Source organism: Arvicanthis niloticus, chromosome X (genome assembly GCF_011762505.2).
Source record: "Arvicanthis niloticus isolate mArvNil1 chromosome X, mArvNil1.pat.X, whole genome shotgun sequence".
NCBI lineage: Eukaryota > Metazoa > Chordata > Mammalia > Rodentia > Muridae > Arvicanthis > Arvicanthis niloticus.
Genome location: NC_047679.1, coordinates 111,110,722 through 111,125,901, shown reverse-complemented (window position 1 = coordinate 111,125,901; position 15,180 = coordinate 111,110,722). Strand labels below are relative to the sequence as shown.

The window sequence follows — 15,180 nt, the reverse complement described above, 5'->3', positions numbered from 1 at the left end:
CTCAGTCTCCAAAGTGCTGTGGTTATAGGCTTAAGCCACCACACCTGGCTTGTAGATCACTTTTTGTAAAAGATAAAACTATTTGTTACCATTTTTTATTATTCTTTAAACTTATTTTACAGTCCAGACATTACCCCCTCCTGGTCTGCCCCTCTGACTGTTCTTCATCCCATACCTCCTCCCACCCCACCCTCTATTTCCAAGAGGGTGTTTCCATCCCCCCCCCCACCTCATCAGACCTCCCCACTCCCTGGGGTCTCAAGTCTCTAGAGGGATAGGCACATCTCCTCTCACTAAGGCCAGACCAGGCAGTCCTCTGCTGTATTTGGCTTGGGGGCCTGGTATCAGCTGGTGTATGCTGTCTGGTTGGAGGCTCAGTGTCTGAGAGATCTCGGGGGTCCAGGTTAGTTGAGACTGCTGGTCTTCCTATGAGGTTGACCTCCTCAGGTTCTTCTAGTTTTCCCCTAATTCAGCCACAGTGGTCCACAACGTCAGTTCAAAGGTTTTGTGTAAGTATCTGCATCTGACTCTTTCAGCTGCTTGTTGGGCCTCTAGGAGGGCAGTCTTGTAGGCACAGGATAGCATCAGTAATAGTGTCAGGCCTTGGGGCCTCCCCTTGAGCTGGATCCAAATTTGGGCCTATCACTGGACCTCTTTTCCCTCGGGCTCTTCTCCATTTTTGTCTCTGCCATTCTTTCAAACAGGAACAAATCTGGGTCAGAGTTTTTTGACTGTGGGATGGCAATCCCATCCGTCCAATTTGATGCCCAGTCTTTCTACTTACTGGATACTCCCTACTGTAGGGCTCTCCCCATTGTAGTGCATTTCATCTAAGGTCCCACCCTTTGAGTCCTGAGAGTCTCTTACCTCCCAGGTCTCTCGTACATTCTGGAGGTTTTTCCCACCTTCTACCTCCTGAGGTTGCCTGTTTTCATTCTTTCTGCTGGCCCTCAGGGTTTCAGACCCATTCCTCCAATACGTGATCCGGTTCCCTTTTTCCCCCCTCCCTGTCTGTCCCCTTTCCTAGCCAAGTTCCTTCCTCCTTTCCTCCCCCCTCCTGTGATTGCTTTCTTCTCCCTCCCAAGTGGGATTGAGGTGCACTTGGGCCCTTCAGCTTGTTAACCTTGAGTTCTGTGTCCTGGGTATTCTGTGCTTTTTTGGCTAATACTCACTTATTAGTGAGTTTATGCCATGCATGTTCTTTTTGGGTCTGTGTTACTTCACTCAGGATCGCATTTTCTAGTTCGATCCACTTGCCTGCAAAACTCCTTGTTTTTAATAGCTGAATAGTATTCCATTATGTAAATGAACCACATTTTCTGTATCCATTCCTCTGTTGTGTGACATCTACATTTACAGCTTCTGGCTATCACAAATAAGGCTGCTATGAACATAGTGGAACACAGGCCCATTTGCCATGGTGGGACATCTTTGGGTGTATGCCCAAGAGTGGTATAGCTGGGTCTTCAAATAGATCTATTTCCAATTTTCTGAGGAACCTCCTGATTGATTTCTAGAGTGGTTATACCAGTTTGAAATCCCACCAGCAATGGAGGAATGTTCCTCTTTCTCTACAAACTTGCCAGCATCTGCTGTCACCTGAGGTTTTGATCTTAGCCATTCTGACTGGTGTGAGGTGGAATCTCAGGGTCGTTTTGATTTGCATTTCCCTGATGACTAAGGACTTTAAATATTTCTTTAGGTGCTTCTCGGGCATTCAAGATTCCTGTGTTGTGAATTCTCTGTTTAGTTCTCTACCCCATTTTTGATGGAGTTGTTTGGTTTTATGGTGGTTAACTTCTTGAGTTCTTTATATATATTGGAAATTAGCCCTCTATGGGATGTGGGGTTAGTGAGGTTTTTTTTTTTTTTTTTTCAATCTGGAGGTTGCCGATTTGTTCTATTGATTATGTTCTTTGCCTCACAGACGCTTTCCAGTTTCATGAGGTCCCTTTTTATCAATTCTTGATCTTAGAGCCTGAGCCATTAGAGTTCTGTTTAGGAAATTTCCCCCTATGACAATGAGTTCGAAGTTCTTTCCCAGTTTCTTTTCTGTTCAATTCAGTGTGTCTGGCTTTATGTTGAGGTCCTTGATCCACTTGGACTTGAGCTTTGTGCAAGGTGACAAATACGGGTCTATTTTCATTTTTCTACATACAGACTGCCAGTTAGTCCACCACCATATTTATTGAAGCTTTTTTTCCATTGTAAACTGTTTGTTGTCTTAAAGCATAACCACTTTACCAGAACACTTGAAAGATAATTCTACCAGTTCATTTTTACACATAAAAATAGTACATTGATCTCACTGTAGAATATTACATATATATATATATACATATATAATTATATATTATGTATAATTACATATATAATTTATTGGTGAAAGATTTTTTCCTACCATGTGAGTCTCAGAAATAAAGCTCATGTCATCAAACTTGGTAGCAAGCACCCTTACCTGAAGAGCCATATGTTCTGTACCTAGTTTTCCGTTTTTAAATTTCTCTTTTATAATGAACCCCGTGGGAATTGTGGTGGTGTATTTAAAAGATGTAGTCATTTATTTTCAAGTGTTTCTTCCTCTTGAAGTAATGAAAACATGAATGATGAAAGACATAAATGCAGCATAGAGTGTAAATATTTCTACCACAATACAAGTCCTGTTAAATTATCTGAATGTAGAATTAATAACCCTGGCTTTTGGGGGAGGGTTCTTGGGCTTTATAGATGTTGAGGATAGATTTCTTACTCAAGTATTCTTTAAGGATGAGGCTAAGCATTGAACATATATTCAGGATACCATAATGTAAAACATAGCTCAATAAACACCTGAAGAAAGACCACTAAGTGCGAATCTAATAAATTAGCAATGAAGCAGACATTTCTACTAGGGCTTTTTTTATTTATTTAAAAAAAATCGTGGCCAACTTCTGCCTATCATATGTTATTCCTTCAACCCTGACAGAAGTAGTATAGTTTTGAAAGTTTCTGGCTATGTTTCAAGAGCATCAGCTAGCCTAATATATTGTACTTATATTCAAACAATCAAACCTGAGATATTGTGAGTTTATAGAAAATTAGATAAAAGCTCATACGTTTTCCTAAGTTTGACGTGTAGTTATCATTGTAGGCTTTTATTCCAGTTTTTAAGGCTAGCTGGGAAGAAAAATATCACTATAGTGAAGCTTACTTTCAGCTGCATAGAATGTACATAGAGTGGCTCATGGAGAATCAGTACTGTTTAGTTTAAAATTTTTTAAACATGTCTAAAGGAAGCTTCAATAGGTTTGAGACTTGAGGTAGAACACAGAGGCTTTAGCTTAGCATATGCTGAAAAAGTGTCAGTGCTTAGACAGCTCGCCTGTTTGGTAGCAGAGACAATCCTTGGTTTTTATTTTTCAAACTCAGTAAGGTTAAAGAAATTTCCTTTATTCAGAAATGAAATGTATGTCAAACTTTAAGAAAATATTGAAAAAATGAAGATAAAGTTTCATAAGCACATCTCCTGCTTTTTTTTGTTTTGTTTTGTATAAAATCTGGTCTCTGTACAGCCCTGGTTATCCTAGAACTCATTGTGCAGACTGGGCTAGCCTCATCTCCTGGAGATCCACCTGCTTTTGTTTCCAAAGTGCTATGATTAAAGACTTGTAATATTATACCTAGCTCCTAATTGTATTTTGAATACAGAGAGTAGAAATGCCAAGAGGATTTAGATTATTGTGAGTATCGTTAGAAAGAAAGGACACTACATTTTGGGAGGACAGTTTTCCCTTGTAGGTCAGGCTGACTGGAATTGTACTGTGTTGTACTCTTCCATGCCTGGTAAATCGTGTGTGTTCGTACAGATTGATCTGGGATTGTAGAAGTTTTGAATGTAGGTCTTGAATGTTAAGGTGTAAGTTTTGTTGAATGTTTAAACAGACTGAAGACCAGTTAAACATTTGTGGAAAGTTGTTTAAAGCCTTACTTAGCATCCACAGAAGGACAGTGACCTGTACATAATCTAGAGAAATTAAAATCTAGAGATGTGGTGATGCATACCTTTAAACTCAGCACTTAGGAAACATAAAGGTGTGTTCAAGGCCAGCCTGGTCTACAGAGTGATTTCCAGGACAGCCAGGGATACACAGAGAAACCTGTGTTGAGCCTCCCCACTCCCTTCCCCAAATGTAGAAACTTACATTTGCTGCTATGCTTAAACGTTTATATGGAAAAGTTTATGATATGATAAATGTAATCATTGTTTGATTTGGGAGCATGTGTATTTTTATATATGGGTGGTCATGACTATTTCATGGAGCATATAACAAAAACTTCATTATGTACTACTGGTTTTCAATTTTTGTTCATTTGAGCACAGATTATGTGGAAGTTTTCCCTGACACTGACAGTTTGCTGAGTTAGCTAACAGCATAAGCAAGACTAGGGGAAAATATTGAACACAACTTCCAATGAATCAGTGAGCAATGTTTTTTGGTGTATATCCTTCAGATTACTCTGGAAATTTTAAATTTCAGTAATTAAATGTATCTGATATCTTTTCACTGGTTTTATAAAAATTAGTTTGTGTTCTCAGGATTGACACTGGGTTTTTTTTTTGTTTGTTTGTTTTTTTTTTTTGCATGTGAAGCATGTGCCATAACATAGCCACTAACTTGGTAAATTTGCAGAGCTGGCTACAAAAATCATCTTAGTTAGAAAGCTATTATTTTTTAACTTTTTTAATGAAGAGTAAATGTGTGGAATTTCCTCAGTGCCAAGTAAAAGAAGGTGATGTGATTGGCATTGGAAGGAGGTAGATAGATGTAATCAGTATCCCCTGTATGAATTTCTCTACTCATCAAGGGATAGCCATTTGCAGTTGAGGTTAAGGGCTGCATAGTGCTTCTATTTGCTTAGACATGTATTTTGGTTTTCCTGTGAGGTCATTCTGTGACAGGAAGATTAGCACTATCTATCTATCTATCTATCTATCTATCTATCTATCTATCTATACACACACACACACAACAATGCTTTTTAGCTATGTCTTAAAGTCATCATCTAAGGGTTTAGGATTTCCATTGGAAAGGTGAAATTTAATATTGCAGAGGAAAAGATATTCATTATATAGGAATGGAGTTTGGGTTTTATATAAGTATTTCTCTCAGAACTGAAAGCACTTTTCTTGGATTTTTTAAATCATGTTCTTGGGTTGATAATCAAGATTTTTGTTATCTTACAACCATGGATTTATCTCAAATCATGTTCAGTTAGTCACTAAAGAGTTAGGTACCCAGGACCTAAGCAATTTTTGTATAAAGCCAACATCAAAAATAGTCATGGTGTATAAAAAGTTATATACTGTTTCTTTGTTGTCTCCTTAGGTGAACTTGGGAAACAGATTGAAACTTCGAGATTGCAGCTAATCAAGATACGTGTGTTTATTTGCAAAGATAAGAAAGTATGGATCCTGTATTGATACATGCTCAAGTCCAGCTGTGGAATGCAAAGGCAGGAATGTCCAAGTCAAGAGGTGCACTCATTGAAACATTTATAGGAAAAAGGGAAGTTAAGCTTATTCTCTATTTCAACACTGGAAAGATTAAGGCTTTGCAGCTACACAATAATATTAAGAGCGTGGTCCTTCGAACCTATGGCGAAGACCAGAATTACCTACATTTGACTTTTAAAAATAATGATTTCTTATTTGTTGAGAAACTCACCACCACAGATGCCAGACGATTGAAGAGATTCCTAGACAAAATCTATCAAAGTGGTCTTCGGGCAGCCAGGAGAAGTGATGAGAGATCTCGTGAACCTAGTACAAGCACACAGGAGTTGAGTGGCTCTTCACCACCGGAAGTTCATTTGAAAACAAGTAGTAAGTGCTTTGAATCAGCCAAAGAAAGTGAAATGTGCATGTTTCGTGACTTGCCTGTGCATCCATCCTCCTCAGCCTCACTTAGTTCAGGATTAGTAGAAACACAACTCATAAAAAGGAAAAGATTTTTGCCTGATTCAGACAAGAAGGAAAAACAGAGCAACCTGAGGGGCAGTATCAGAGATTTTGAGACAAATTTAGTAGTGTCTATATCTAATGAAAAGGGGAAAGAAAGGGGTGTGAGAGCAGTCGAAATCAGTAAGGCAGGGTTTGGATTTCCACTTGAGACCAACTATCCTGAAGATAGTGCTGTGAATGTTCGTGATCTTAATGATCTCATTACAAAATTATTTTCACCAGTTCTGTTGGAAATACACTATATTGAGAACGGCCTAGAGTGGCATGAATATATGAAGATATTCTTGCTTTACCCAGAGAAATCATGGCAAGGCTTGCCTAATGTGGGAAACACCTGCTATATAAATGTTGTCTTACAGTCTCTATGCTCAATTCCTCTGTTTGTTAATGATTTATTCAATCAGGGTTTCCCATGGGCTAAACCTCCCAAAGATGATTTTAACATGCGCTTGATGCAACTGCTTGTTTTGAAAGATATTTACAATGCAAGAACTAGACAGAAGTTACTTATAGGTATTACAAAAGCCCTCCCAGTATTTGGAGAAGTATTTGCTGCTGACAGGCAGAATGATGCTCATGAGTTTTTAAGTCTCTGTTTAGTTCAGTTGAAGGAGACTATCCAAAGAGTAACCATGATGTGGCAGTCTGAAGATGAGTCGGGAGATTATTATCTACTTAGAGAGATTTTTGCCAATTATGCTACTGTCAACAAAATACCTATTTGTCCTGTTACCAATAATTTTGAATTTGAGTTGCTGAGTTCCATTTTTTGTAAAGCCTGTGGCCTGACGGTTTTTAAGAGAGAACCAAGTAGATATCTCTCTATCAACATTCCTCAAGGAGTGAAAGTCCAAAACATGTCTATCCAATCCAGCTTAGATCTTTTCTTTAGGGCAGAAGATATTGAGCATAGGTGTGAAAGGTGTTTGTACAACAAATCTGTTTCGTTGCACAAGTTTGGTCGTCTCCCCAGGGTTATTATTGTGCATCTGAAACGCTATAGTTTTAATGAGTCACGGGTAATGAGGAAGGATGAACAGCACATTGCTATTTCCAAATACTTAAGGCTGTCTTGTCACTGCAACAAAAACACAAAACCACCCCCGCCCCTTCGTCCAAATGAACATGTTAAGAATCTTGACTTACTAAAACCCCTTGAAGTGTTAGGTTCTGAAATACTCACAGTTCATTCAGTGAGGGCCCCGAGACCCATGAGTTTCCCGACTATAAACATCAGATCAGACAGGGCGTCAGAAGCACAAAATGAAAAGAGAGTAGGTGAAGTGTTGAGTGGCAGAGTGCAGCAGGAAGATCCAGGGAAAGGTGACCCAGCAAATACAGTCAGGTCGGAACTTACAGATGAGACTGAGAAAGTCGAGAAACATGAGCAAGAGTATATACTTAGTGATTTAGATTCTGGCAGCATCAGTGAGGCTACTAAAGATAATGAGCTCAGAATTTCAGAAAGATCACAAGAGAACCAACAGTTCGAGAAATGCCATGAAGAGAGAAGTGATAAGCAGACCTCCTTAGAGGCACTTACTCAAAGCCATCCAAAACCAGTCTCCCAGGAACAGACAGAAAACCTTGGGAAACCTACAGTGTCACATACCCAGAATGGTAGTATGAGTTCACAGGGCTCAGCGGATTCCAGCAAGAGCCCCATATACGCTGATGTTTTTGATAAGGCAAAGCCTACAAGCAAGGAGGATCCACAAAAGTTAAACCAAAAAGAAGATAATATCTACAGGCTTGTTAATATCATCAACCATATTGGGAACAGTCCCAATGGAGGACACTATATCAATGACGCCTTTGACTTCAAGAAGCAAGGTTGGTTCACTTATAGTGATCTACGGGTGACAGATATAGAAGACGACTTTGTATATAAAGAAAGGCTTTCTACTGGGTATGTCTTCTTTTACATGCATAATGATATCTTTGAAGAGCTCTTGGCAAAGGAGGCTCAGTCTACCAGCCCATCCCAGGGCTAGTAGGAGCATATGCCTCACAGTACATGTTTACTCAAATGCCTCACTCACCTAAACTGAATACAGAAGGACAGATAACTAGCCCAGGACCAACAGCTCAACAAACACAGAGAAAGCTCCTTTCCAACCCTGACCACACCAATCTTATAATTCCACCTCATGCTAATGAGTATTCTCTCATACAAGTTTGGACTGTAACTTTTGTATAATTTTTTTATCAGAAAATTTATTATTGACAGGTTTTCAGTATTTACTATGGAATCTATACAATCCAATGTTGCCATTATATTGATTAAAATGGCTTATTTTGCTTGCAGTCATAAACCTTCCAGTAAAAGGTACATTTTCTCTTATTTCTGCCTTCTTTCCTGCATGGTCAGCATAATAAGTTATAATGAAAAAGCTTTTACATATCAGAAGAAAAAAACCACATGCCCAGACATACCACAGTTCAGACTAGTCTACCACAGCCTGCTGCTCTCTTTACATTTGAAGTGGTTTAGTGGCTTCATCCCCTCCTGACTTTCTCATAGTGGATGTCACTTACTGGTGGAGCTGAAGTGAAGAGAGGAGAACATTTTATGGCTGCACATGTTGGAAAAAATACACAAAGGTGGGGAGGGCTGTCTTTACTTTTTGTTAACTTTTAGGGGTTTTCATTAATAGGGAACAGTGTTCTTACTGTTCTCTGATCCAGGCCTTGGTTTTGTAAACTGTTCTTAAAATAGTTTGTGATTCTGTTGAGGCCATTTTTCAGTGTCTTTAGTTGTCTTTAATTAGATTATTTTCTTATTAGGAATTTTTTTCCATGTCTGGAATTAACTCTGAAGGAGCTTTGCATGTCCTCAGGGGCGACTCCTTTCTCCAGAAAGTATCCTCCTTTCTTCAGAATGCTCTATTTGGGATGATTGACACAGTACATGTATTAGCTGGCCAGAGTTGAGACCCTGCTGATAACACTGGAGGATCTTGGTCTATAAGTGTGGCCCAGTCTGGATGATATTCATACTATCTGAACTTGCTTCCACCTGTTCAGCGGTTTTCTGATACTCCTCGGTGATGATGTTGTAGAACTCTGAGCTTCTCTCCAGTCTGACCTGCTGCTCTTTAATAGAGCATCCTGCATCCTTATCACCTAACCTTTTCTTCCAGCTGCCAAGACAGATGCTTTGCCTTTGAGTGTTCCTCCTCACTGGATATACTTTCCCAAATGATAACTCTGGTTAGTTGCTCATTGACTGTAGCCCTTCATTCTAGGTTCCTCGCTTGCTTAAGGCATCTACAGTTTTTTGATTACTTCTAGGCTCCAATAACAGCTTCTCAGCTGCTTTTCAACTCATCATCCAAAATGGAAGCACCGTAAATGCTGCAATACCACTGAGATCTTGAGACAGAGGGAGAAGATTTCTTGTTCTGGTCAAATATGTCTTCTGAAAGCCAGATTCCCTTCACCACAAATTCTTTTTCTTGACCATCTTGAAGGTGCTTCCACTTCTGTTCCCACAGAGTCTGAGCATGGACTCACAAGCACACCAGGGCCCAAGTAGAAGCCTAGACTCTCTATCTAATCTTTCGAAACAAAAGCAAAGTCATGACCACCCTCCTACTGTTTCTATTCCGCTGCAGTAGTTTTAAGAGTGCCCTGATTAGCGCCCTCAGGAAGATGGGAACTCATGGTATACGTGAACTCTGCTGTAGATTTACTAATCCCCAAAGTCAAGACCAAGGGCAGTAATCCAACAGAGTCTGATGTTCAATTCATTTTAGGACTCACTGCTTTTGTATGTTCAGTACCTTTTACTGTGGCTCATTTGATAGAAAGTTTTTCTAGTTTTTCTATTTTATTTTTTTATAAAATTTCTTTCCTATGAAACCACAAATATTCTTTTGTTAGTCAGGATTTAGTTTTGTAAAAAAAGTATTGGGATCATATCAACTGAATTCAACAAAATCCCAGCAATATACATCAAGTGAGGTTGATAAACATTTGAATCCACTTGGACATAGGTAGACAATACTGGACACCAAACAAGTTGTCCTTTTTCTCGGAGACAAAGGTGCTGGGTATCCTTGGACCTTGATCTTAAGGATGGAAAAGCTAATTTATGCTCAAGGAATTGGCATGTCTTTCTGTTGGTCAGCTAACAAGTATCCTGTGGGCCCTTGATGGTCTTAACCCACTTCACCAGTTTGATCTTCTCAAAGAGGCATTTGAGTAACATCAAAGGACTTTTATATACTAGAACTTGATCTGCAAAACAACAGTTTTCGTGCATTCAACATTAGAAGAGGAGTTATGGATTGTTGCATGTTATTCTGCTCTTTTAATGAGTACAAAATACCTGCTTTAACATGGACTAGTAAGACCTAAAGAATCTAACTTGAGTAATAAGCTTTGGTATAACATGAAAAATGTCTGTGGGGATGATCTAACATGCCATGTGCATCCTAGGCATGATTTTCTGTAAACACTGAGTAATCAGACTTAGTATTTGTAATGCTAGGTCTGTGCTTTCAATGTGTCTATAATACCAAATACCTGGATTGGAGTAAATGACTTGATTGTGCTAATATGTTATATTACATGCACACAGGAATGGGTTTTCAATCTTACCTTGGCCAATATGAGTTTATCTCCTAGTATATGGGGTAATTCCAGTATAGTGGCATTGAATCCCATTTGTTCATAGGTTTTTCTTTCTTTTTTTTTTTTTTCTTTTTGAGATGGGATTTTACTTACCATTGTAGACCAGGACTGGCCATGAAAACTACTTGCTTAAGTTTCCCAAGTGCTATGATTAAAGGTAGAGGCCACCATGTCTGGCTTTGATAGCATTTCTAGTGGCCTTTTGAAAAGGGAATTAGAATTTTAGGGAAATCAGATAATGCCCTCTTGTTTTTGTATTTTTTATATATGAGTATTCTATGTGTGCCCGAATATCAGAAGAGGGCCTTGGGTCTCATAGGTGCTTGTGAGCCATCTCTTCAGCCCTAGATAATGCCCTTTAAGAGGAAACCTAAATGCTTGAGATTCTCTTCCTTGGGGTAAAATGTTGAATCTACTAGAAAGTCTATTTGAGACCTGAGGTTTGGTGAAGCATGTGGATAATGAGTCTAATATTGAATTACTCATATATAAAACTGCTATAGACAGAATGAGGGATTTTTCAATTTCTCTAATACTGAGACAGCTGAGGATAATGTTGGGAGTTTTATGTAGCGAGGGAAACTTCCAACACTTGGGCTTCTGAATTCGTCTTTCTGAGCCCATGTACATACATAGACTTTAGAACAGGAGAGTGGAAGGGAAAGAGTTAGATATGGGGGGTTGGGGTTTTTTTTTCCTTTTTTTTCCTTTTTTTTTTTTTTCCTTTTTTTTTCTTTTTGAGACAGGGTTTCTCTATGTAGCCCTGGCTGTCCTGGAACTCATTTTGTAGACCAGGCTGGCCTCAAACATAGAAAGCCATCTGCCACTGCGTCCCAAGTGTTGGGAATAAAAGCGTGCGCCACCACTGCCTGGCTTTTTGTTTTCTTTCATTTATTTTTGAGGCAGTCTCATAATGCAGTTTTAGGTGACCCATCATCTGCCTCTGTCTCCCACGTGCTGGGATTAAAGACATGCATCCTAACAACTGGCCAAAATACTGTAAGATACAAAAAATTAACATCTTTTATTTTGAGACTGTAATATCATGGGGAGTTTTTATACTGGAAATGTTCTTTAGTATGTAGCACTTTGAAATATAGGCAGCTAAAGGAGGAAGTTTGGGTTGTATACTGCCTATGTGTTGTTTCAAATAAAATATTAAAAAATTATATTATTGACTCAATAGTTATTTATTGTAAACAATTCCTCTAATTTTTAAATCATATTTCTAGGTAATCCCAGGAGCAAAATGTGATGCTTATTTTTTTCTTTTTATTTCTAGCATGTTAACATAAGAGCCTAAAATAACAATTTTATTATGTTTTCATTTTAGAAATCAGGAGCCCGGATTTGGTATCAGTAGGCTGAAACCAAGTTGTCAGCAAAGCTGCAATTGTTGGTGTTCTAAGGACAGAATTCGTGTTTTTCTAAGTACCCACAGTCCTTGGCACTTACCCTTATTTCTGAATCTTCAAAGGCAGCAATGTTGGACTGAGTTCTTAAAAATGAAATGGTTCTTTTGTTTGTTCTTTTCACATTTAAGAACAATTATGATTAGACTGGGCCCATGCAGATAGTTTATGACAGCACTGTTTTCTGATCAGAAACCTAAACATTCACTACCTGTAACATTTGCTCTCAGTGACTGAGATAAGGGCTTTTCTATGTGATACACTATCACACATCCCCAATAGAAGTGGAAGAAATCCACCACAAAGGCAGACTGGCTTACTCTGAAGTGCAATTTGGGACATAGCACCATATTAAGGCCTCAAAGCTACTGAGGTTTTTTTGGTTTTTTTTAATCATTTTTTTTTCTGGGTAGCAGGAAGAGAAAAACTAATGGGTAACTAAATTCCAAATAACATCAATTAGAAAAATAAAGATTATAGTTACTTTGCATATTCCTATTTATATGCAACGTTGATGTATTTTTTTTTTATTTTACTATTCTGGTTCCAATTTCTGAGTTTATACACAGGTTTATTGTAGGCTAGCTTATCTGTTATTCAGGTAACTATATTTAATGAGAGCCTTACTGAATTTTACTGGCTACAGTTGGCATGAGACTCTTGTAAAAGAGTGAGAACCTTAGTAACAGGTAAAATTGGTGTATTCAGTTAGGTAGAGTTGTTGGAAAGGCATTTTGATAGATGTGCCAAGTGGGTATGGAAGCTGTTAGGTATCATGTATTATTCCTCAGCTTCAAGTATACCTACTTCAACACATTCTCACAAACTAAAAGGACAGAATACTTTAAATCATTAGCAATAAGCATGTTCAGTTTCTTGATAGAAGGTATCTCAACTATACTGCAAGTGGGACTTCTCTTGCTAGTCCCAGTTTGTGATGGGTTGGCTGTGCAGATGTGAGAGTACCTAGTTACAATATACTGTCCCCAGCCACAAACCCAGAATATGAGGTTCCTGGTGACATGCAAAACCTAGGAATAACTTTCCTTCTATATTCTTAATGGGAACCACATACTTGTGGGCCCTGGCTTGCAGCAATGACGTGATTCCTTGCTCCTGAGCCTTTCTCAAGTGTGTATTTGCAGCTGCCTAATGCCTAGCCCTCCAGATGGCATTATGGAATAATTTGTCCTTGTTGCTATACTAGTATTCCATGTTCATTGGCCATGACATACATTGCCATTGGCTTTTAACCTTGGTTGTGCCTTTAAGGATTACTGTTGGAAGCCCCCTTTTGCATGTCCATAAATCCACACACTGGTCAAGACTTTCCTGAATTCTGACTGTACTGCTGTCCTACAGAGAGTAGATTCATGTTTGCTAGCTCAAGTAATCAGATCTGTCATCAGTAGTCTGCCATTAAAGTTTCAGCAGGGGTGGAATCTTGGCTTTCAAGATTGGGACCCTTTCTAGGTTTGGCCTATGAATGTGCCCCTCGTGTACGTACAACATACAGGTTTTATAAATCCTATAGACATTTACAGGGTTCATATCCCATGACTGATCCAGACAGATGGGAATCCATGAGACATTCTGGTTTGTAATATTCAAAATCCAAAGATTTTTAATGTGACATCATTTCTTTGGGTTTTGATGTAATATACTTATGTAAAATGTTGCAAAGGTTGTATTACGAATCAGAGTACCCCAGTTGACATGTAATCTCTCTAAAAGGAGGTTGAGAGACAAGCAGTCACCTCATTTTCATCCTTCAATTTGCTCTGTTGATAACATGAGAGGCTACTGCCAGATGGTTTTATTAGGTGATTACAGTTCAGCCAAGATATGCATCAGTAACAGATACAGCATATATCACTCTGGCACCTCCATTTATGACCCACCATCCTGGTTCATGGCTCAATTTTGACCCACCCACTAAAATATTTCAAAGGTGAAACCACAGAAATGTTTGTTTCTATAACTTTAAAGTGTGTTTAAGGCCTGGGGAGATGTATAAAGCACTTACATCCAAGCCTAAAGGCTAAAGATTGGATACCCTTTACCCACATGAAATCCTGATCTCTATGGTGGGAGACTGAGTGGGTATCTATGGGAACCCGATGAGGGGGGCAAGGATGAGAGGCAACAGAGTAATATAACTAATCCCAGGAAATCCGACTACAGACACCAGTATCAGGCTGAAGATCTGACTTTATTGCCCAGCCCAAAAACTTCTATACAGTGTTTGAGCCAATCCCAAGCTCCTAAGTCACTGGTCAATTGTATCTAGGCACACCAACAACGTGCTCCAATAAAAGCCCTGATCATTGGGTTTAAGAGGAGTGTGGAGAATATCGTCTGTGAGAACTTCCAAGAAATAGTCACCACCTTTGCCTCAGTTTCTTTTTGCTGTCTCACCAGTGTGCCTGGAGCCATATTAGTTCTAATGCAGCAGATCAGGACCCTTAGAGGAGTTACAGGAGCTTGTGATGCCTAGCTCTATCCCACTTTTTCCTTCACAAGGTTGACTTAAACATCCCCCGCAGATATCCCTGGGGCAAGTTGACTGGGTAGACTAGCCAAATAGGCAAGCTCTGGGTGCAACAAGAGAAATTGTCTCAATATATAAGGTGCAGAGCAATTTAGACAGTAAACATCCAACTTCTGCCTTCCACATCCATATTTGCTCACAAGCACATGAACACACATGCACACCACACACAGTTGCCCCCAAAATGAGAAAGTGCTTGATTTCTATTAACAGAAATTTAAAAATTCAGTGCTTGAAATTACTAGTATAGGAGGCAAAATTAATAAATGGCCTAGAATAATTTAGCCAACATATAGCTAGGCCACTCTTTCAGCCATAATGTGTTCTTTTTGCTAAGGTTCACCTGACTAACAAAGTCAACAAAATTTGTGTATATGTCAATGTATAACCTATATATACCTATATAGATATAATTGAAATGATGTTAATGAAATGATTTATTTTATGTGTTAGCTCGACAAGGAAAAGGAGTGCCTAAACAGCTGGTAGCCATTTACTGGTATATCATGGAGGGTTTTCTGGGAAATACTAGTATTTTACTTGACAGAAGAGAGTAGATTGTGCTAACTAATAGATTT

The 15,180-nt window shown here is 38.9% G+C and overlaps 1 protein-coding gene across 1 annotated transcript; it reads left to right on the top strand.

Moving 5' to 3' along the window:
* Positions 1-5,445: 5,445 nt before the first annotated feature.
* On the top strand, positions 5,446-8,223 carry Usp26 (ubiquitin specific peptidase 26). Its single transcript, XM_034484716.2, has 2 exons — positions 5,446-7,429; positions 7,466-8,223. The coding sequence occupies exons 1-2, from the start codon at positions 5,446-5,448 to the stop codon at positions 7,993-7,995; spliced, it is 2,514 nt and encodes an 837-aa protein (XP_034340607.1). The 3' UTR covers positions 7,996-8,223.
* The last annotated feature ends 6,957 nt before the right edge of the window (positions 8,224-15,180 follow it).

Bases quoted from the DNA above. Each gene is read 5' to 3' on its own strand.
- Usp26 (XM_034484716.2), top strand. From the start codon at position 5,446: ATGGATCCTGTATTGATACATGCTCAAGTCCAGCTGTGGAATGCAAAG. The intron at 7,430-7,465 runs GTGAGGCTACTA...TCAGAATTTCAG, and splicing joins TTTAGATTCTGGCAGCATCA to AAAGATCACAAGAGAACCAA.